At 38.8% G+C, this 21,804-nt stretch overlaps 1 protein-coding gene and 1 long non-coding RNA gene across 3 annotated transcripts; one reads left to right on the forward strand and one right to left on the reverse strand.

Annotated features, from left to right (window-relative positions):
• Window positions 1–1,065: 1,065 nt before the first annotated feature.
• On the reverse strand, window positions 1,066–20,025 carry ap2b1 (adaptor related protein complex 2 subunit beta 1). Of its 2 annotated transcripts, XM_028466248.1 has the most exons (22): window positions 19,658–20,025; window positions 17,344–17,398; window positions 17,023–17,128; window positions 15,914–16,049; window positions 15,528–15,773; window positions 14,698–14,888; window positions 14,382–14,603; window positions 14,146–14,266; window positions 13,788–13,883; window positions 12,933–13,048; window positions 12,684–12,849; window positions 12,440–12,538; window positions 11,086–11,345; window positions 9,009–9,201; window positions 8,318–8,359; window positions 7,405–7,560; window positions 7,027–7,172; window positions 5,886–6,015; window positions 5,427–5,511; window positions 4,894–4,980; window positions 2,406–2,560; window positions 1,066–1,937 (listed from the first exon to the last, which is right to left on the reverse strand). In XM_028466248.1, the coding sequence occupies exons 2-22, from the start codon at window positions 17,378–17,380 to the stop codon at window positions 1,863–1,865; spliced, it is 2,865 nt and encodes a 954-aa protein (XP_028322049.1). In that variant the 5' UTR covers window positions 17,381–17,398; window positions 19,658–20,025; the 3' UTR covers window positions 1,066–1,862. The 2 variants fall into 2 exon arrangements, with proteins under 2 accessions (XP_028322049.1, XP_028322050.1); XM_028466249.1 differs by lacking the exon at window positions 8,318–8,359.
• On the forward strand, window positions 19,885–20,783 carry LOC114475453 (uncharacterized). The gene is made up of 2 exons (XR_003675469.1): window positions 19,885–20,213; window positions 20,358–20,783. It is a non-coding gene; the product is annotated as an uncharacterized LOC114475453 (long non-coding RNA).
• The last annotated feature ends 1,021 nt before the right edge of the window (window positions 20,784–21,804 follow it).

Genomic DNA, 21,804 nt, shown 5'->3' on the forward strand with positions numbered 1-21,804 from the left:
AGCACGGGGAGAACATGCAAACTCCGAGCAGAAAGGACCCTGATGTCCACCCCAGGGCTTGAACCAAGGACATTCTTGCTGTGAGGCGTACATGCTAACCACTAACGTCCCTAACGTCACATTTAATTTGATGCAAAAACTGGTTTAAACAAAAAAGATTGATCAAATCAATGCAACATATGAAAATGAATGTTTTTAACCTGTAGTGTTGTTTATAAATAAAATAAAAAATAAACAACAGAGCAAGCAGAACTCTGTGCTCACACACTCCCCCTATTGGGAATTATTTGAGTTGAAAGTGACAACTAAACGGTTTATAGTAGGAATGAAATACTTCAAACATCACACAACGCTACGGTGGATTGTGTGTTACCTCTTGTTTTGCTGGCCACTGTTTTACATACACGTCTACTTACAGTATCACACTTTAATAACCCGAGTCAAAGGATAACAAAGGGATGTAGAGGAGCGGGCATGCAAAACATTTTGCTTTTCTGTGTAAAAACAACTTTAACCCTACAACAGATCACGAAGCCTTTTCTAACCTGTGTTAAATCGAGGCGACCCTTTTTTTATTTCCATGGTAACACCAACACACTTTAATCTATTAGCTATAGATGAAATACACCATCATTGAACTACACTACAACTTTGGGCTACTGCACTCTAAAGTTTCATTTGCATACACACATATACAGTATATAATGGAAGGAGTGTCAGTAAAACATAAATTTGGCATTTCATTTGCACAAAAGCTTGGTCCTGTGAGTTTGGCCAAGTGGTTACAAAGTTATACTGGCATGAAGCTTAAAAACAAAACAAAAAAACACTGTAAAGAACCAACTACAGACGCCTGGAAATATGAAGCCAGGTAGAAGAAGACAGAGGTAGATACACAATAAATAGGAATGATTGACAGGAAGCAGCGTGTAGCTGAGTGGTTACAGTTAATGGGAATGAAATATGGAAGGAATAATTGCACGGTGATGTATTTTCTGCTGCAGCTGCTGCAGTGTGTGGGCCAAATAAAGACCAATATGAGCATCATGAAGCTGAGGTCTCATATAGGATGTGTGTGAAATCAATAATGTGACGATTCCGTTATGGTTTGAATTCAAAACCTTTGACTTCCTCTTAGTCACTTACTGAAATCATTCCTTAAACTATGCCGATCCAGCAGAATTTTTGTTTGGAAGAGCATCTGACGTTGGTGAAAACTTTAAAGCGCCACTACAGCTCGACAGTGAGAAGCTAATCACATTTCTCTAAATGCAAACAACTCATTATTACGTTGGCCACTTTACTCACAACCGAAAACATTACTGCATTAACTTTTCAAATACAACACAACATTAAATTCTAATGAATCTTAGCCATTAATTTAGTCATAATGTAATCAATCACCAGCTTCTGCTTTCCGCACACTGAAGACACGAAGCTCAGAATCATAAAGACAGTGAAGCCAGCGTTAAAAAGAAAATTCAGCCGCACAATGGGAAATAAATCATGGCTTCAGAGAAACAGGGAGAATTTTCTTTTTCGTCTCACAGACCACATGTTCACAACAATGAGACTAAAGGGCTCTAAGGGTGGAATGATTAGAGGTAAAAAGAAAATATATATATATAAACTGTGAGCCTATTTGAAAAAACTATAGTCATGCTTCAAAGTGCCAAAATACAAGAAGCCCCATCAGTGATTATGATTTTCTTTCCCTAACTAAGCTTACCCTGTTCTTTAATCTGAATAATTCAGATCCATTATTTACTATTAGGATCCTTTTTTTTGGCAGTTTGCTGCAGACTGAGGAATAAAACACAGGATAAAATACTGCAGACTGATGAAGAGGAGAAGCAGAGCGGTTAGTTCTTCAACACAGCGTCGTACATCTGGTAAACGTACTGGGAGACCTCTGGGGCGCGACATTTGAGAGACAGCTGTAAGGGACAGAAAATGGTACATTTTTATTGGACATTGAAAGTTTTGGGTTTTCTAAATGTAGTTCTTTCACCCTGGCTTTAAAGCAGTTATTCTCAACTGGTGGGTCGGGGCCCTAAAGTGTGTCGCGGACCTATACTGGGTGGGTCGCCAACAGCTGGTCAAAAATACATAAATACTTAATGTCTCTCATGTTGGATTTGCTTTTTATTTTTGACAGGCATGCTGTGAACTGCATGTTGCACAGGAAATTATATAGGTTTATGATTTTACAAACATTATATATATATATGTATATGTGTGTGTTTTCAAGCTATTTTTAAAAAGCTAAATTTGGTTGGTTGAATTCTAAAAAATAGTGGGTCATGATTAAATGACTGAGGCCAAATGTGAGTCCTAGGGTGAGACCAGTTGAGAACTCCTGCTTTATAGAGAGAGAGAGAAAGCATACGTTTGATTGAACCCACCGTGTAGTTGGGGTTACCCGGCTGAATGCGGAGCTCAGCTAGGATCCAGATGCCGTTGGTCAGCTTTAGAGACTGATACAGCATGTCCTGGCCTTCCACGTTTCGTTTCGCGATGGTGTAGATGTTGTTATTCTGCAACTTCCCTGAAACAGTGTCTGCAAAAGAATCAAGGACATAACAGTGAGCAAAGTCGTCACTAAATTACTTCCACTACTGCTGCTAACACTTTAATATACACTGATCACTGTTGATAACTACTGCAGAGGGATCTAGAGCAGGGTTTCTCAAACTGTGGGTTTAAAACAAGGAATGAAAACACTGTACTTGTATTTTTGAAAGAGGTGGGGGTCTTTTTTAAACAGAATTTGTTCTACACTAGAGGGCAGTAATCAGTGAGGTTTAATTTCTGACCTAAAAAGATTTTCAGTGTATACCAGGGGTCTGCAACCTGCGGCTCTGGAGCCTCATGTGGCTCTTTGACTCTTATGCAATGGCTCTCTATAGCTTTAAAAAACTATTGAAATAAATAGTTTTTTTTTTACAGATGCTATTAATGATTAATGACAAATAAAATCAAGATATAACACTTTGTTAAGCTAAAATAAATCACGTTGTGCAATGACTCAGTACCTTCCTACTTCACCTCCTGCAACATCTACAGACCATCAACTTTCCTGCACCTGTGGCTAACCTTAAGTTTTAAATCCCTGGTAAGATAACTAAACCAACTAAAACACTATTCTGGAAGAAAATAGAGATTTTAATTGTGTAGGAACAGATTCATTTAACCACTAATGTGCCAGTTAAATATGCATGTTTTATGTGTGGTAAGGAATGAGCAATTAGCATGTGATGACCACATGATCATGTGTTATCAAATTCAAGTTACTTTTTGTAGCCTTTCAAATACATTAACTAAAAAAAAATCTTCTTTATATAACATTGCCTTCACGTAAACTGAGATGAGAATTTGAAGATGCAGGATACTGTTTATTTCTTTTATTTATTTTTAAAATGTTTTTAAATTTCCATTTACATGATCAATATAAATCAAATCAAATTAAATCAAACATTATTCTATATCATTTTAACAGTATATAATTTAATACACTGTACTGTCTTCATCGAGAAGGTATTTTTTCGGCTCTGGGAGGACTTTAATCCATGTGAGATGAGGTTAAATGGTTGATTTGAGAGTAAAGGTTGCAGAGCCCTGGTGTATATGGATAAAGTATACAAAAGAAATGTTAGTGTTGTAAAAAAAATAAAAATAAAAAGGTCAAATTAAAAGCTTTTCATGTTTCATTGAATCATCTTGTGGATTAACAAACTGCTGCTTAACACAATGAAATGTTTCCATAGATCAGTGCTAGATGGATAAATGAATGTAAAACCAGACAGTATACTAAGCTGTGTGCTCATACTTGTAGACCACGCTACCAAACTGTAGACGTAATTGTAGGCTCAACCAATAAGATTTGATTTTTCGCTATGTAAAAGAACAATGTGGTCTGTGTGGAAATACTTCTGGGAAAAGTTCTATCGGACATCACTTTTTTTTTAATAAAGTCCTTTTCCGTAGCTGTATTCTTAAACGTAATGTTTGTGCATAAATAATTGCTGTGTTCAGGTTAATGTGAGCTTCAAACGACTCAATCTTTATATGAATTGTATATTTGGTATATTCAGTAGCGTGTTGTTGTTGATCCTGAACGCAGACACATGGAGAAACTCTGATCTGGAGTTATAGTTAAAGTAGCTCTAAGAGGGTTTTAATGGGCTTTCACAGGAAACCTTCAGCTGCTCTATAACACACACTCCACTATGATCTGCCAGCACAGGATGTTAGTCAGCCTGCAGCACGACTATCAGCTGCTCGTTCACATTCAGGTCACAAACAGAGCTGAAGCATCCAAAGATGAGCATGTGTGAGTGAGGAGAGAAAACACAGAGACAAGTGTGATTACCTTTACTTTGGTAATCATCAGATATGAGATAAGAGGTTTTTAGTCCCACAGTGGGGCATTAAGAGGCATTCAGAAAGCTTTAGAAAACAGTTAGAAGAGCTATAAAACGCCACAAGAAAGTGTAAAATAAAGCTAACAGGTAAACAAAAGACAAAATGTACACAAATATACCAACACATGTTTAGACATTATTAAGGACACCTCCATTGTGTGTGTGAGATAAATTAATTAACTAGAATATTTGATTATGATTACAAAATAAAAACAATCTAAACAATTAATACATTCCTTTATTAATGTTTCATTTGATGAATGAAGTTTAGCAATTTATCAGGGGTCTCTGCACAAACACATTCCAGTAAACACACTTATCAAGAATAAAGGAACAAATTCCACATACAGAAGTTAAAACCAGCTTTTCCTGAATTGTGCGGATTCAAACTTTAACAAATCTAAAAAGTATAATGAACCAATGCCACATCTGGTGTCTAGAGAAACAGCATCTGGAGAAGTTTGCATACCTGCGTTAAGGTGACACTCCTTTATCTGATACTGTAACTCATTCTCATTGGGGATGTCTTTCCAGGTTGCCAGAAACACCTGACGTTCTACAGAGGCGGAGACAAGGTCACAATAATCATCATCTTTGATATTGTTCATATCATCTTTATTACCACATTGAGCAATGACTGTAGAAGTCATACATCTATCTAATGTTTGTTTTTCAGTCTCTATGCCTAGAACAAGGTGTTTGCTTGAATAAAAAAGCAAATACCTGCATGTTCTGATTAGCTGAGTCGTCATAAGGGCACCGTCTTAACCCAATAGGGTGTGGCCCATGTCCCATTTCTCTATCATTATTTTTTAATTGTCAGAAAGCGGCCAACACAGTGGTACGCTCTATACTACGGAAAATATGGTAGATCTTCAAATTATGTTTGTGTAGTAAAACCATTTCACGTTAAACATTATGATTCACATATACTCGTATCAACTATAGCTTTACAGATTGACAACAAACTTTTCCCATTTTCAAAACATTTGTGAAACTTACCCATTTTTCCATCTTCAACAAAGAAAATGTTGAGAGGAATGAGTACGCTGAAGTAAAACACGTCAATGTTATTCTTCACTGCCACCTGATAACAGGGAGACAAGCACATAGTGAATGTAAGGGCGGGTGTCTGACAAAGAGTCACAATTCATTCCAATAACTTGCACTATTACTCTTTGGACTCTGAATCAAACAATCAAAAGGATTTTATATTGAATTTTCAATTGTAAAAAAAAAAAAAAGGTTTTGGTTGATTTGTTATCATAGTATTAGCTGGGCCTGCTTACTTTAGAACTAATGACTTTCCTAATTGTTAAAAAAAAAACATCTAGCTTTTTATAAAATCTAGTTTGACACAAGTCTCCTAAAATAAAAAATCTAATTTCTCTTGTTTTAAAACGTCTTTGTTTGCTTCGGTGCTGCACTGCTGCCCCATTGTGCTAGTGTGTGTGTTTTTACCTGCAGATTATTCAGTGGATCCATCTTCATGACTGGCCCGATAGTGTTCAGGGGCAGAGAGGCCTCAATACTCTGACTGGGCATCAGAGGAGTATGGATGGGGAGAGGGCTTGTGGGAATCATACCGAAACTGAGCAGAGGGAGAAAAAGCATTCAACTTTGAACAAAACAGCTGAACTGTAAGCAGTAACAAACAGGAAATATTGACCCATTTGAATAAATAAATTTAATGGTTTAATAAAGCACGTCCATGCTGTACTCTGAGGATTTAAAGGGGACATATTATGAAAAATCCACTTTTGCGGTATTTTTTAACACAAATGAGGTCATTTGAGTGTCCACCAGCACACACAATGTGAAATAAATCCATCCCATTGTTTATTTGTGGTCTGTGTAAGTCTTACAACACAGAGAAAAGCTGTACCTGTTTAATCGCCTTGTATCGCTGATCTGACGTGTTTGTGACACAATGCGATGCAGCGGTTGGACAAAACAAATGATTATCACCTTAAAGGCACTATTCATGTAGTTAGAAGAGCAGAGGAAAAGAACAAAGTCACTTAGCAGCTTAACACTCCGGTGAGAGTTTGAATGGCTGCTGAATGACTGCTGCTGCTGCTGAGATAAACACGGACCCTGAAGCGCTGAAACAAACTCACAATAACAAGAGCCGCTTAAGTAGCCATGTGTTTTACTGTCATGTGCAGTTTCTTAGCTGAAAACAACAACAGTGTGTGGATAGCAAAATAAAATTGCTTTGGTGATCACTGATCCCCCTCGTAAAAGAGCGAGGCATGAAGTCAGCATCTATAGACATGCCCACTCGTGAATATGCATAAGTAGGCCAAATTTAGAACTGCTCAAAAAGTCACTTTTCAGAGGGATAAAACTCTAAAAAACAAGCAAGTTCGGGAAAAAAAAAACCTCAAATACTATGGTTTTGGTGTTCTTAGAACAAACGGAGGTCAGTGAAAAATAGCATAATATGTCCCCTTTAATGATTAGCACTAAAAACCCTGAATAACAGAGGAAGAGTTAAAGGCTTGTAATGAACTTTTTTGAATGTAGCAAGCCAAAACTGTAGAAAATTACTAAAGACTGAAGGCTAAAGTTCTTTCTCTCTCTGTACCGCCTCTCTGACCTGTTCTTGTTGAACTGGACGGCAAAGTCGGTCATGTGTTGCAGGGCCTTGTTGGTGAAGGTCATATCCATGTACATGTGACCCTGACGACGGGAGAATGTCCCAGAAATCTCCAAGCCTTTGGCTTTCACAGCAGGAAGCCACACCTGAAGAAAATGTATACAATAATCACACACAACTGACTGGAAGTATGTGTTCACCAAAAAACCACCTTGTCCACAGTTGTAGTGTTTTAAATTCAAAGTTTTACATAAAAAAGTTGAACATGTTGCCATATTGCTGCTTCTTTTGACTTAGCTTCAGGAAAAAAATCAGGCTGCTTTAACAGAACTCTTGTTGATTGGTAGACTGATTTGAGAGAGCAAGGGGTGAACTCACTGCCTTGGGAGCGATGTAGCCTCCAGTGGTGATGGCCATGCCTGTGGAAAGCTCAAACAAGTCGTTGAGGCCGCTGCTGACGGCTGCAGCCGGTGCGGGTGTAGGTGATGGTGCAAAGGTACTGGGCACAGATGACGGGATGAAGTTCTGTCCCACCTGAAGCAACAAGCAGACAAGATAAATACACGCTCTTGTGTAAGTGCATCACTCGGTAAAGAATCATATGGAGATGCGCTGAGGTCATGCAGCAAGAACAAATTTTCTCAGTGTTAGAAGAAACTACATTTCAAGAGCGCGCAGAAAGTAAACAAAAAAAAAAAGCAACTTCAATTTGACACCTGTGATTTTTTTATGTTTTAGCCCATTTATTGTCAGCCCTTTAGTACATAAAATCTACATAGTAATCAAGATATATTAAATCTAAGCTTTAATATATCAATAATACCAATAATACCTGAGTTACTTTAAGTGTGAGCCAAACAATCCTAAAACTGGCAGCAGAGCAGATTACAGTCAAAGCTCTTGATGGATGAAATAGTTGATAATAATTAAGTTCAATGATGGCAGCAAACAGTATGCAGCTTTGGTGGCAATCTCAGTTTATAAAAAAAAATGTCGAAAGAGGTAAAGAGAGCTCACAGACTGTTTGTTTGCCCTGAGATCACCAACCATGTTTAACACAACAAGGCTCAGTTACTCTCAGCAAAAGCCTGTTGCATCTGATTTTACAACAAATGTCCTAACAAATATTTTTCATTTCCAGCCTTGGTAATGACCTCTGTGGGTCAGAAAATGAGCTGAAACATAAAAAAGGACACCTGACAGGATGACTACGGTCAACGTGGACAATAAAGCAGCTAGTTAAGTGAACTGAAGCAGCATGCAGACGGCTAAACAGAAAGGCGGGACTTACTGCTGGACTTCCCCCAACACCTCCGCCCAGGTCTCCCCCCAGCTACAGGAGAGAGGAGAGGCCCCCAAAGAGAGCATTGAAACATCATACACACAAAGACAGAGACAGAAACCTTCTCAGCAACCGCAGCCCAACAAGTAGAGCTCTGATATTTGGGAAACAATACGTCAAACATTGCTTTTTAAGAGAAAAAACAGATTTTCCAGCACCTCGGAAAAAGTAAGTGACCAGTAAAGGAGAAAAATGGTCATGTAAATTAATCTTAGATACATTAAGAACAGACAAAATTAACTCAATTGTGCATCAGGATCAATTCATTAAATGTATGTGTCAAACTCGAGGCCTGGAGGATGAATTTGGATTTCTTAGATCAAATAATTCTTAATGCTTGATTTTGCATTGAGCAAAAATTACAGGAAAAGCTTAACAAACATGATTTCCAATAACTTAATAGTTGCAAGCTAAGATTGATTATAAGCTTTTTCTGCTCCAGCTCACTTAGAACAAATATGGCCATATGTGGCCCCTGCAGGACAAAGAGTTTACCACTGTTGATCAAATCGATTGATTTATGCTCAATCAACTGTTTTAAATCAATAGGGGTCCACATGCTTGGTTTTAATCAAATCATTGTTTCCAGTCTAACCCAGTCTCCTGATTATGTGGTGTTTGTGCATGTGTTGGAGCTCACCAAACTGTCCAGTCCACCCCCCAAGAGGTCCACTGCTCCCATCTGCATGGATGAGACCTGGGGCACGTTGACTGGGGGTCCCAGGTCGAGGTTCAGCAGGTCTCCTAGAAGGTCGCCCTGGCTGGGAATGACGTGAGGCTGGTCCATGGCAGCTGCTGGTCCGCCGCTCACCGGGCTCTCCCCTGTGTCAATGCTGCCATCATAGAACTCATCATTAGCAGATAAACCACAAACATGATTCATAAACTGTAGATTTCACCATGATAATGAGCATGATGGGTCAATCTAAATGAATAACAAAGTGTGGACAGATATACAGCTGTGCATTAAAGTTTACATTCCCGTGAAAAATATAATTTTCAAGGCCTTTAGGTTCACTCCTGCGTTTATATGTTTTTCTAAATACACATTTTATACAAATCATGCAAATTGTGTCATGGTAAGTAAACCAAACAGCTGTAATTAACTAATATGGTTAATATGGTAACAGTAGCTTTGCCATTAATCCTGCAAACTTCTTCTTGCTTCTCTCGACGAGGACAGTCGCACTCTCTGTTTCTCCCTCCCTTCCATTCTTATATCTCTCCCAGCTGCTGCTTTGTCTGGTCTTGTGAGCCTAACAAGAGCCTCTCTCTGTAACTCATCCAAAACCGGAATAATCAAATTAATTAGTTGGTCTCTCAGTGCTATCGATCAGATTTTTTCGACGAAAAGAACCGGGGGTGGTGAACCCGGATGTCCAAGCGGGACGTTTGCGGCTGGATACACACTTGACCCTTGGAACAAGTGGCGAGTTGTGTGTCTGTCCATCCTTTCCGTGGAAGACGTGGAGGACATCTACATGATTAGAATAATGATGGTAGGCATGCTGCTGATCGGAGCTGGTGGCTTCCTAATCTATTGAAAAGTCCGTACTACGCTGGCGACTGTTTTGGAAAAGCTGCCAGTGATTTCTGAAGGATGTAGCAGGGCTCTGAACACTCAGACTCATGTGTTGATCGATATCAAAAGCAAGTTTTGGATCGTCTACGCGTTATGGATAACAACTTGGAGAAGTTGGAGACCCGGCTTGGAAGTGGAAACTAGGCCACTCATTGGATTACAGCAGAGAGACCCAGGACAGAAGGCTATTGGAAATTGACATAGCCTGTATCAAATCACATTGCTTATCTCCCTTTCGGCTCCCCAGCCAGCCAAGGCTAAAGCCAAGGTTGTCTCAACTCTTATCACCATGAAGTTTCTGCAGACGGCGGCTCTTACCCCCACTCCCTCCTCCCGCTCCTTCCCTACATTCCCAACTGGAACTGTTGATGCTGAACTTTTCCACACGTAATCTGGTTGTCAGTAACGCAGCTACAGGTCTTCAACTTCAAATGCCTCGTTGGTCATCTTTCCCCACCTTCCATCCGCAGCTGCATGGAGGCGTGGTTGCAGCGCCCATTGGCAGCACGCCCATGTCTCCAAACGGCTGGAATCCTGCTGTTCTTCCCACCTGACCCCCTCCCCCAGCCAACCTCCCACCAAACCCTTCCCACATGCCTTGTCTCGAGTTGTTTGACTGTGTCATGCTTACATTTATGTTTGCAGAGGCGTTTTTTTTCCTGGTTTCACACTGCTTTCTCTGTTTAGGGAAATCAGTTTCAAACTGGCAGTTTTTTTTCCCCTCACCCCTCCTCTCCTCCTGTTGTTGATCCCTTTTTCACCTAAATATGTGGGTGCCGCAAATGGCTGCTCCGGTGTGTTGATGTGTCTTCTTTCACTGCAACTACCAAGTCAAATTCCTTGTATTGTTCTAAACTGTACCTGGTCAATAAAGCTCTATGATTTTGATTCTGAAATAAAAACGCGTAAACTATTTTGAGTTTGGACGTGAACATTGAGCTGAGACACAATCCTGCACTTTAATATGTTTTTAGTCAAATATGTTATTCTCACATAAAGGCATGTTTCTAATAATTTACCTTTTCTAATATGTTAATGACTACCATGAGATCAGTCGAAACTATATTCCATGCAGAGATTGTCTGAGACACATGTGCTCAGCATGATAACATCATTGCCTTCCTGTGTTTCTGACCTGCTGTGCTGGACAGGAAGGTGTTTCCGGTGAACACCGTGGCTTCCCTCCACGAATGCGCTCGGCGGCTTATGATAGACGGAGGCCAAGGAGCCGATGTGGCAGATGAGCTCATCCAGCAGCGTGGGCTCGATCAGGTCCGTCTCCTCTGAGATCAGGGGCTTCTCTGACAGCACCACCTCCTTGGCCGTCACAGGGTCAGTGGACAGAAGACGCCAGTAGATGTAGCCTCGGTCCCGCAGGTCGGGGTTGTCAGAGTCCTGCAGAAATGCAGACGATCAACACAGGCTAAAGTCAATGGGCAAGAAGAAGAAATATTGTGGTACTAATATAATATATAATGTTAAAGAGTATCTAAACACCTGGTTTTGGATGCGGAGGCTCCTGGTGCAGTTAAGACACTCTCAGTCAATACAATTAAATCTCCAAGGAAAAATCTATGCTATGCTAACTACCTACTCAATACCTCTGTATTCACAATTCTCTCAATCCCACTTACTGTCCACAGATTGTAGAGTCCACAGGTACTAGTTTTTATAAGGGGGCGGGGCCAACAGTGATGTAAGAATCCACCAAAACGTCACAAACCACTATTCTCAGCCAATAGCAAAATGTGATTGTAATAGCTGGGTTTCAACCCATAGAGGGCAGTCACTCTTACATTTTTACAACAAAATATGCCAAATTGAAATACTTTGATTCAAATGTTAAGAGTTGGACTATAATCAATCAAAAACACTACTTCATACCAAAATACATTGGTTTTGAGCAGAAAAAAATGGTTTGGGGTTAGTTACTCTAAAAATCATCACTTTGGTCGTAGGTAAAAGAAATAACAACAAACTGAGAAATTACTGAAAGTATTTTTAAACTTGATGAAATCCTTTAACAGGGTATCAGTCAGTGTTCATTTTTATTACCGCAACCTCAAATTTTTATCAAAAAAATTGGGGCCTGTATGATGGAAATTATGGTAGTGTGCAAAAATATCAATATATTTATTATCTTCATTCACATATTTAGTTTTTTTAATTAGTCAGTCTCGTTATTATCACTTTAAAAACTTTGTCAGCGAAAACTGACTGAAATTTTTAGTCAACAATGTTAATACTGGTGTCAATATTAAGTAAATTAGTGGGAATGCAACAAATGTTGGGATATATTTGGTATTTCAAGAAAATTTGTGCACTTTAATTAATCTAAAATATGTTTTTACCATACATCTGTGATAAGGAAACAAGGGTGCAGGATTAAATTTTCTATTACTATTACTATTTCTATTACTATTACTATTACTATTTCTTTCTACTCTACTTGATCAGAGATTGCATTTCTAATGTAAACTCCCACTTACCTGAGTAGCGAGGCTGAGAACCTTCTGCACCAACTCCTGAGTCTCAGAAGGCTTCTTCAGGAACAGCTTCACGATGGCGGTCAACAGAGTGAGCTGGACCTGCAAATTAAAAACCCCCCGCAGTATGAGCTCTGATAAGTTCTTGACGGCTAAATGTGCACTCCAACTCTTAATAACTGCACATCTTTGCTCCATCAACCTTTTCTTTGAAAACATGTGGCAATTTTGTATTGGATGAACCGACCTGAGTGCTCTCATCGTGGAAGCCCTCCAGGAAACTCTCCAGCAGTTCGTCAGCATTGTCGATCCGCTCGGCGTATTCGCCAACAATCCAGATCATCGCAGCTCGAGCATCAGGTTCATCCAGAGAGTCCAGGTTCTCACACAGAGTAGCAATGATGCTCTCATACCTGCAGAAAGCAACATTGTGCGAGATTTAGTTACATACAATGATCAATTATACAATGTATCAGCATGCCTGAGGAATACTTACTTGTTTGGGTACTTGCGGAAAATGTCCCTGATGACCACTATAGCCTCCTGAACCACATAGTTGACCTTTGTCTGGATCAGGTCTAGCAGAGTGCTGACACAGCGCTCAGCTGATTGCTAGTATGGACAAGGCACACACAGCACAACAGTATAACAGTTTGGTTAAGTGAAACACAAACTTAAAAATTATAAAGGTATGCTGTGATTAATTAACCAAAAGTTGACAACTGGTGGGCTGGGGCCCAAAAGGGGGTCGCAGACCTTCAATCAGTGAGTCATTTACAAGGGAACCACATCTAAGAAAGCGCTCTGAGCATTTGTTCTTTCAGGTTGTTTTGCAAAACAAAATACAGTTTAATTGCTACTTTTGTGTTAAACTGTGATATCACAAACTATAATAAAATATAATAAAAATCTCCCATATTTGGGTCATGGCTCACTCAGTCAGAAAATACCTTTAACATCTAAAAAAGAACAAAAAAAATCCCATTCATTGTACTAAAATTTAGCAATTCTGACTACTGCAGATAGGACACTACCCCTGAGAGATGCTGTTTTATAGATAGATGAGATATCAATGAATATGTAGGTTATCCCAAAGGAATCATTCTGATTACAGCAGCAGCATAACAAAAATTTAAAAGAAAAAAAGTTACTGAAATAACAGAATATTAAAGTAAAACGGACACAAACACACACACACACTGCACTTTTGTCAAATCTTCCCACTTGCATTTATCCCTGTTTCTACCACCTTCTACCAAATTAAACAATCAAAAGGGACTTCAGACAAAGTGAGCTTTGATCCCCATGCACATGACTATTTATCAGCATATGATTCACTTTCGGTTATTACCTCCACTTTGATGGCACAGCGTCCAATCGCTCGTACAGCCTTGCGTACAAAGTCTACGTCAACCTCTGTGGCATATTCCTTCAGTTCAGCCAAAACCTGTAAAATGCCAGAGTAGAAGTAAAACATTTGTCTTTAGTTCATCAAAGACAATCTACAGTGCAAAACAGAATGATCATCTAGTTAACTTTAACTTATTGCATCCTGAAACCTCCCAAAGCGGAATCAAATCCTTTGTGATGTTTAATTAAGTTAACTATCATTATAAAGCCAGAAAGTATGCAATTTGGTGTGAACAGGTTTTTGAAGAAGTACCAGAATGAAATGTTGTGCATATCAAAGTGTGTTTAACTTTAAGTACCTGAGCGATGTTGGCCTGTGAAGCCAAACGAATCATGATGTCCAGTTTTTCCAGTTTCACATAGATGGGGTCGTTGTACTTAACGAAGAAAACTTTGATCTCCTGCTTCAGGATCTCTGGCCTGCACACCATCACACAGAAATAATTGGTTGGAAAAGTAAGTTAAAACAGTTTCAATTAATCATTTTAATACTCCCAAATAAAATACAAAACTCTAAAACAACTCAGACACAAACCTCTTCTGGACAATGAGGTTGATGTTCCTCAGGGCCACGTACTGAACTTCAGGCTCTCCTGAGAGCAAAGTGACTAGCGGTGGAGACAGTTTCTTCAGCAGCGTGTTGTAGTAATCCGAGTCTTTTGGAAGCAGCTCCAGGAACTTCATCAGCACCTTGACCGCGGACAGCACCACGGCCGAGTTAGCGTGGGAAAGTCGAGGGGTGACGCGCTCACAGATGCTTTGGGTGAAAAGCAAGAAAAGTTATTGGAAGAGAAAACAGAAAAAACAGCTTTTTACACTTATCTTTGTCCAAACCGATTCAGCACTTCTACCTTTGGGCCTCACGCTCATCCTTAGGGTTGTAGTTGGACAAACAGTCAAGGATGAAGATCTGCCCCCACTCTGTGCACTCGTTGAGGGCTGTCAGCAGCTTGTTGATGTTTTGGGGGTTCAGGTCCAGGAGGTTGCTGTTGGGGTGAGACTCGCTGATCTCTGAGAGTGCAGCGACCGCGTTAGCCACAACCTGAAGGAAAGAAGCAAAGAAGTAATGCTCAGTAAGACGTTGACAGGCAACTCCATGCATAACGCTGACATTTCAGCACTGTGTTCACAGCCAGTCGTCAGAGCTTGAAGATTTCAGTGAAGCACTCTTCACTCTTTAGGTGAAGAGTGTGTCTTTGCTTATGAAGTACACACTTGACTGAAGGAGTTGACAATCATCAATTGACCAATTCTGCCCCCAGCATGCTCTGCTATGTGATAATTTAACATTCACTTTTTTTAAATGAGTTTCTACAAACATCTATAATTGCCTCCTCACTACACGTTTGCATGTCAGTCCATTCCATTTTTTTATAGTCATTTTATAAAGTTGTAATCAAGCTGCTGCTTAACTATCTTTCCGTCAACTCTACTTTACTATGTAGAAACGTCTTTCTGTTATATTTAGAGACATTTTTATTCAAGTATTAACTATTGGACAAATATCCAACTACTATCAAAGCTGAGTTGCGATTGAAATAATAAAAGTTCAACTTAATTCTAGTATTATGATAAAGACATCATCGCCTCTACTGACTTGCTCTCAGAAGTCAAACAAATAGACAAAAATTGATCAATCAGCTCAAGGCCAAAAGCAGTGAAAATGTGATTTTACTCTCACCATAGGGTTGGAGTCTGCAATGAGATCCCTCAGAGAGTCCAGGAAGCCCTGGTCCTCCACCATCTGAGCGTTGATGTCGTGGAGTTTGGCCACACACACTGCTGCAGTTTTCCTCACGTACGGGTCTTCGTCCTTCAGGCATTTCCTCAGCGGCTCACACAAGTACTCTGTGATCTTATCCACTCGGATGCAGCCCATGGTGCGGACGGCCAAAGCCCGGATCAGAGGGTTTGGATCCTCACAGTCCTGAAAAGAAATGTTTGATTACATTGAAGGCCAAATGCTACCAATGAATGAAAATTCTCCAGTCGGAAAAACATTAATAAATAAAAAAAATTAACCACAGCTTGTTGCACCATTCTGAGACAGTGCAGTAAAGAACTTACCTTTACAAAGCTGTTCACTGCCATGATGGCCATGTCAGGCTGGCTCTTAGCATAGTTCATCAGGTAAAGGTAAACCAACTTCTTCAGCTCCAGGTTGTCGGTCTGCATGCAGTTAACCACATCTGGGAACAAAGAACTAAAAACACAACTAAATGACTTGTCATGTTCTCAGCTTTTTGAACAATTCTTGATTTTATAATTCAATTTGAACAGCTGTGATTGCAGATTTATAGTGACTGAGCTTTTCACTCAATCCGTTTTCTTTACATATCAGAACAATTTTCCATTTTAATTATTATTTAGATTGAGTTCCCCCTTGCTCTTTTTACTTTTTATGGCCATGTAAAAGCCCTGAAAAGTACAGCAACTATTAGGGGTGTCCTGAGCTGATATCGATATCAGATATCGTCCGATATCAGCCTGAAAACAAATATTGGATAAAAATTTCAGTTTTTTTTTTTTTCAATTGATTTTTTATTTATTTAATTCAATTGTAGAATACTGTAGATATTATGTTGAAGGTTAAAATGTATGTAACCAATTGGTTAATAATAAATGGGTCAGTTTTTCTCATACCTACTGTTGCTGACTATTGTTCTCTGTTTGACTAACATCACTTGATCAAGCCATTTCTAACATCCCACACTACAAAATAAGTATTTTTTTGTGTTTTTTATTAAAGAAGAAAAAAGAAAAAGTAATAAAAGCATGTATGATTCATGCTGATATAGGATCAATATTGGTATCGGCCGATAAGCAAGGCTGCAATGTTGGAAATGAAAAAGTTGTATCGGAACAGTAGCGACTGTAGTAGATGAGATCTTAGTTCCAAATAAAATACTAACAGCAATCAAAGTTCAGATTACTCTCCACTGCCAGTGTTTTTAATGGGATGCTGATGTCACTCAGCAAAGGATCATGGGATTTAACCACTGACTAAAACAGCTCATATTGTCGTGTACGAGATTATCCTAAAAAAGCAAATACTGAAAAGTTGAAATTCAGACCTAAATTTGCAAATCTCTGAAGATCTGAGCACACTTATGATCAAATATAAATAATATTTTTCCTGATTCAAGGAGTTAAAAGACAAAATCAATGTGGGGTACCTGACATCTTTGCCAACAGTCATGGCAGCAATGACCTTCTTTACAGCCTCTTTTCTCTTTTCCTTCTTCTCATTGTTCAGCTCAGCCTTTAGTTCAAATATCTCCCCTGGAAGAAAAAAACAAAGTTAATGAAACTTGAGTTCTCATTTAAACAATAAAACACCCAAAAAGAACCCATCAGTTTGCATATTGTCACAAACTTGTCTTCAAATATAGAGGTTATAGATGTTCATGCTTCCTTCCACGGTTATTTAAAAAACACAAGTTAGCCTTGTGGCAATGTAAAGGTTACTGAAGATTAGCAACATTGATGTGACTCACCTTTTTTGTTTGTTGTGAAATATTTGGAGTCCGTCATGATTGTAGTTCTTCAGGTCTGAACAAAGCAACAGACTGTATTACTTCAACGGTCTTTCAGATGCAATGAAAAGCAATTACACAATGCAGTGGTAAGTTTTAACATGAAACACTATTATATAGAATGGGCTTTTCTTTCAAATCAAGCCAGTATGTCAGTGCATTTCCCTAAACTCAAATAGAAACCACTGGCGTAAAACAGAAAAAACTACTGTCCATATTCCAGCATGGATTCATTCTTCACAACACCCGAGTAGAACTATGCTTGAAAAGGAGCAGCTAAAAAACTTAGTGTGCCAAAAATACAGCCAACAGGCCAAAACTACGGTTAATGTTGATGTGCAGAAATAAAAATACAATTACAAAAAAATGTTAATGTGCAGTGGTAGAGAGAAGTACTGTAAATTTCAATAATCAATGCTGAGATGATTGCACACTTACAGTAAACTCATCGCCACCTATTGTAGATTATTTGTGCCTTGTGATAAGGAGTTAATGTAACTGAAAGAAAGAATCTGAAGGTGGATGTGATTTGGTCCTAAGTGGAACAGATCTGACTTGCAACAAACAACAAACCTTACAATTATAAGTCCAAAAAACAATAGTTCCCTAACCAGCAGGGTTCTACACAGTAACACATTATCATTCTGACCCTTTTCATATGACGGGGTGTCCATACTCAATCCTGGTAAACTGCACATTCTGCAAATATTAAAGAAAGTATCTATTTGTACGGTTGCCGTACGGACAACCCCCGGTGCTATTTGTACGGTTACCAAAGTACACAAACGTAGCATCTTAGGTTTAGGGTTAAGGTTAGGTTATAACCCAATATCGCAACAATTTTTTGGATTAGGGTTAGGTTTAGTCTTAGTCATGCAACCTAAACTGGCCAATGACTGACCTATCACATGACCTAAACTGGCCAAATAGGGGCGCTGCGTATAGATAGAATGTCGGTATATTCATACGGCCGTGCGGATAGCCACTGTCAATATTAAATGCCTCCCTGCTCCAACACAGCTTGTGCATGACGACAACTCAGTATATACTAATGAAAGTTTTTATTCATACGGTTGCCATATGAACAACCCCCGGTGCTATTGCGTTAGGTTTAGGGTATAACCCTATATCGCAAAAATTTTTAGGGTTAGGTTTACGGTTAGTTTTAGTCTTAGTCATGTGACCTAAACTGGCCAATGACTGACATATCACGTGACCTAAACTGGCCAATGAGGGGCGCTGCGTACGGATAGAATGTCGGTATATTGATAAGGCATCCGTAAGGATAGCCACTGCCAACACTAATCTACCATGATGAAGCTGGGAGACATGTAAATCTATTTTATGGGAACCTTTGAGTATTCACATGGTAAATTAGCATGGATACTATTCCTAAATACATTGAGTTGCAGATTAAGAAACTGAACATGCGTATCAATTGCATTAGCCATGATTGTATTTAGTGTCTTTTTGAACAATAAGAATTGTATATAACACAGGACAAGGCATTTATTTAGCAGAGATCTCGCACTGTGTTTACTAAGCAATTAACCTATTAGTATTAAGCATTTTTTTTAAAAAAATTGATTATTCATTGATAAAAACATAAATCATAATGCATTTTAAAGAAAATTACATTTTAGGTATGGTTTAATAGAAATTCTCCGTACAAAATACACGGACTTTTTTCTACTCCTACCAGGCTTTGACAATAACTGTATCTGTACATAATCACAGTTTCATCCTGACTTGTTAGTGTATCACAGACCTGTGTGTCTACTGATGGATAATTCATCCTATTTGGGATTGGGATGGCTGTATACAGTGTTTACTAACATTGAGCCTCGTATCTAACACTGGAATAGAAGTGTGAGGTAACATTGGTAAATGAAAAGAAAATAAAATCGTGATATCTGTCCAATAAAAAAAAAAAAACCTCGCTATTCTACAGACAAATCTGACCTCTCCATCACTTTCACTCTGCTAACGTTAGCTGCATGCTAACACATCTGCTGCTACTTGCTAATAGCAACACGAGCTGTAACCGCATCCAGCTGTGAGGTTTATAGTCCTAATTGCATTTTTAGCTAACAATGACAAACACTTCATGGTCACTTGTTACAGTTTTAACGACCAATGAAGCCGGAAGAGAAACCGATAGGCCTGTTTTACCGTCGTTTATCACGTCACCATACAGCTAACAGCTCGAAACAAACCCCCATAAAAACACTTGATTTTATTCAATGCAGGTGAAAAGAGAGGTTTAAATATATACCTATCTTAAGAGTCAGTCAGTGGGAAAACAGTGCAGGAGGTGAAACACGGAGAATGTTAATCCTTGTCCTCAGAGAAGATGGAGAACCAACGAAGTGTTGTGTCTATAACTTCTGTTCCCTGAAGGAGAAGAACGAGGGACAACACATCTAGTATGGGATATCACGCCCCCGCGTGGCCTACTGAAGAAAACCTCTAATCACGCCTTTTAACGCAGATGATCTGTGATTACGTAAGTGAGGCCTCGCCTGTGGCTTTTCGTTCGGAGCTATAGTTGGAGCTCGAGCTACTTCAGAGCTAGTCCTGTTTAGCTGAAGAACCGGTTTGGTTTTCCACCGCGGCAGCGGCAAGTTGGGGCCACGTCCTTGCGTCACCACAATACGTCAGTACGTCACTGATTACGTGGCAGTTTGCCCATGAGCGCTTGCGCCATAATGAAGCCCATGTTTTGACTGTTGACATCGCATGAATATAGCCTATTCTATGTAAATATTCAGCTGAACAACTCTACCCGTCTTCATCGGAGTCACAGGAATCTGCGACATTTGTGAACACAGGTAATTATCAAAGACGTTTTATTGCTTAACAATGACCGTGTTAGTGTTAGCCTTTGCTAAGCTACTTAGCTTCAACTACACCTGCTCAAGCACAGCAGATAAAGGCAATAAGTTGATTTTTGATATGTTTGTTTATCATTATAGATACTCTTAATGCTGACTGTGCACGTCCGTGATCGCACTGCTGCGACTCAATACGACCAGAATCAGCGCAAGTTTGTGTCAAACTAACGTATCCTGGTGTCATTGCATCCATCTATATTTGGACCGAGGACCAAACTGTGTGTGTGACTGAAGGGATACTGGATTTAAATGTTTGTGTCCTCATCATGTTGTTCAACTTGTGTCATTAATGATCAACGACACCTTATTGATCCACATTTGTTTTTTACTTATTGCTGCTGTTTGATTTGTTTCAATACATTTTGATTTGAGGAAATCTCCATTGCATTCTATTTAAGTGTCCTACTCATTAGGCGAGTATTGTATGAACTTTTCAATTCTATAAATGTATCAAAATATTTAAAAAAAAAAAAAAAAAAAAACCTAGTAGTGTGTGCTACAGCAGGGCAGGTTATGTTTCTGTCTTACAAAAAGTGAATGTAAAGAGCAATTAAATTATCTGAATAAAAATAAAATACACGCGTGTGCTTACAAGTAGGCAACAAACAATGAACAAAGTCCTTGTAGAATACAAAATAAGTAACTTTATTTACACAAAGTAAAAATGGATACATAAACCAACTCAATATATATTAACATTGACTTAATAAAGGATTGTGGGTTTTCTATTAGAAAGGGCCAATGTCTGCCTCTATCTGCTCCAGAACCAACACCAGTGCAACCAGTGCTGAGGAGTTCATCATGAGCTGGAGGTTATGGACCATGGACATAGTCCTGGTCCTGGTTCTGGTCCATGAACTGTGTCCCTGACTGCTCTATGGAAGAAAATCGGCATTCACATCTTCCTCCTTTTTCCTGCATAGAAGCATTAAAAAATATTTAAATTTATTATTTATTTCAGCAGTCTCCACAGTAAGAAAATACAAAAACAAACAATTGTGTAATCCTTAAGCCAAAATTGTGTAGGTTGAAGCAAAGGTTTTACAAACCTACCTTATCACAACAAAACTAAACAAGGCTCTCTAGATACTCACACACACAAAAATATTTAGCTTGTATTACTATTTTAACAAGATATATTCTACACAAGTTTTATATACAGTTTATACATTCACATCAAACATATATACACATGAATGTATATATGACATGTACTTGGTAAAATTGTTAATTTTCTTTCTTATATTTACTAACAATATATGATTGAAAAAGCTTTTTAAACTGGTTTATGTTTTGTTTCATCCCTTACGCAGTTCCAAAATTTGACCCCTGATATTGTTATATTCATCCTTTTGACTGTTGCTCTAGCATATTTCATCTTGAAATGTAGTTCTCCTCTTAAATGATATTCCCCTTCTCTCTAAAATAAAATTTTTGTGCAACGCTTTTGGAAGTGAACCTTTACTTGCTTTATAAATCATTTGGACAGTTTTGAGTTTGATGCAATCTGGAGTTTTAAATCTGGTGT

Source organism: Gouania willdenowi, chromosome 14, assembly GCF_900634775.1.
Source record: "Gouania willdenowi chromosome 14, fGouWil2.1, whole genome shotgun sequence".
Classification (NCBI taxonomy): Eukaryota; Metazoa; Chordata; class Actinopteri; order Blenniiformes; family Gobiesocidae; genus Gouania; species Gouania willdenowi.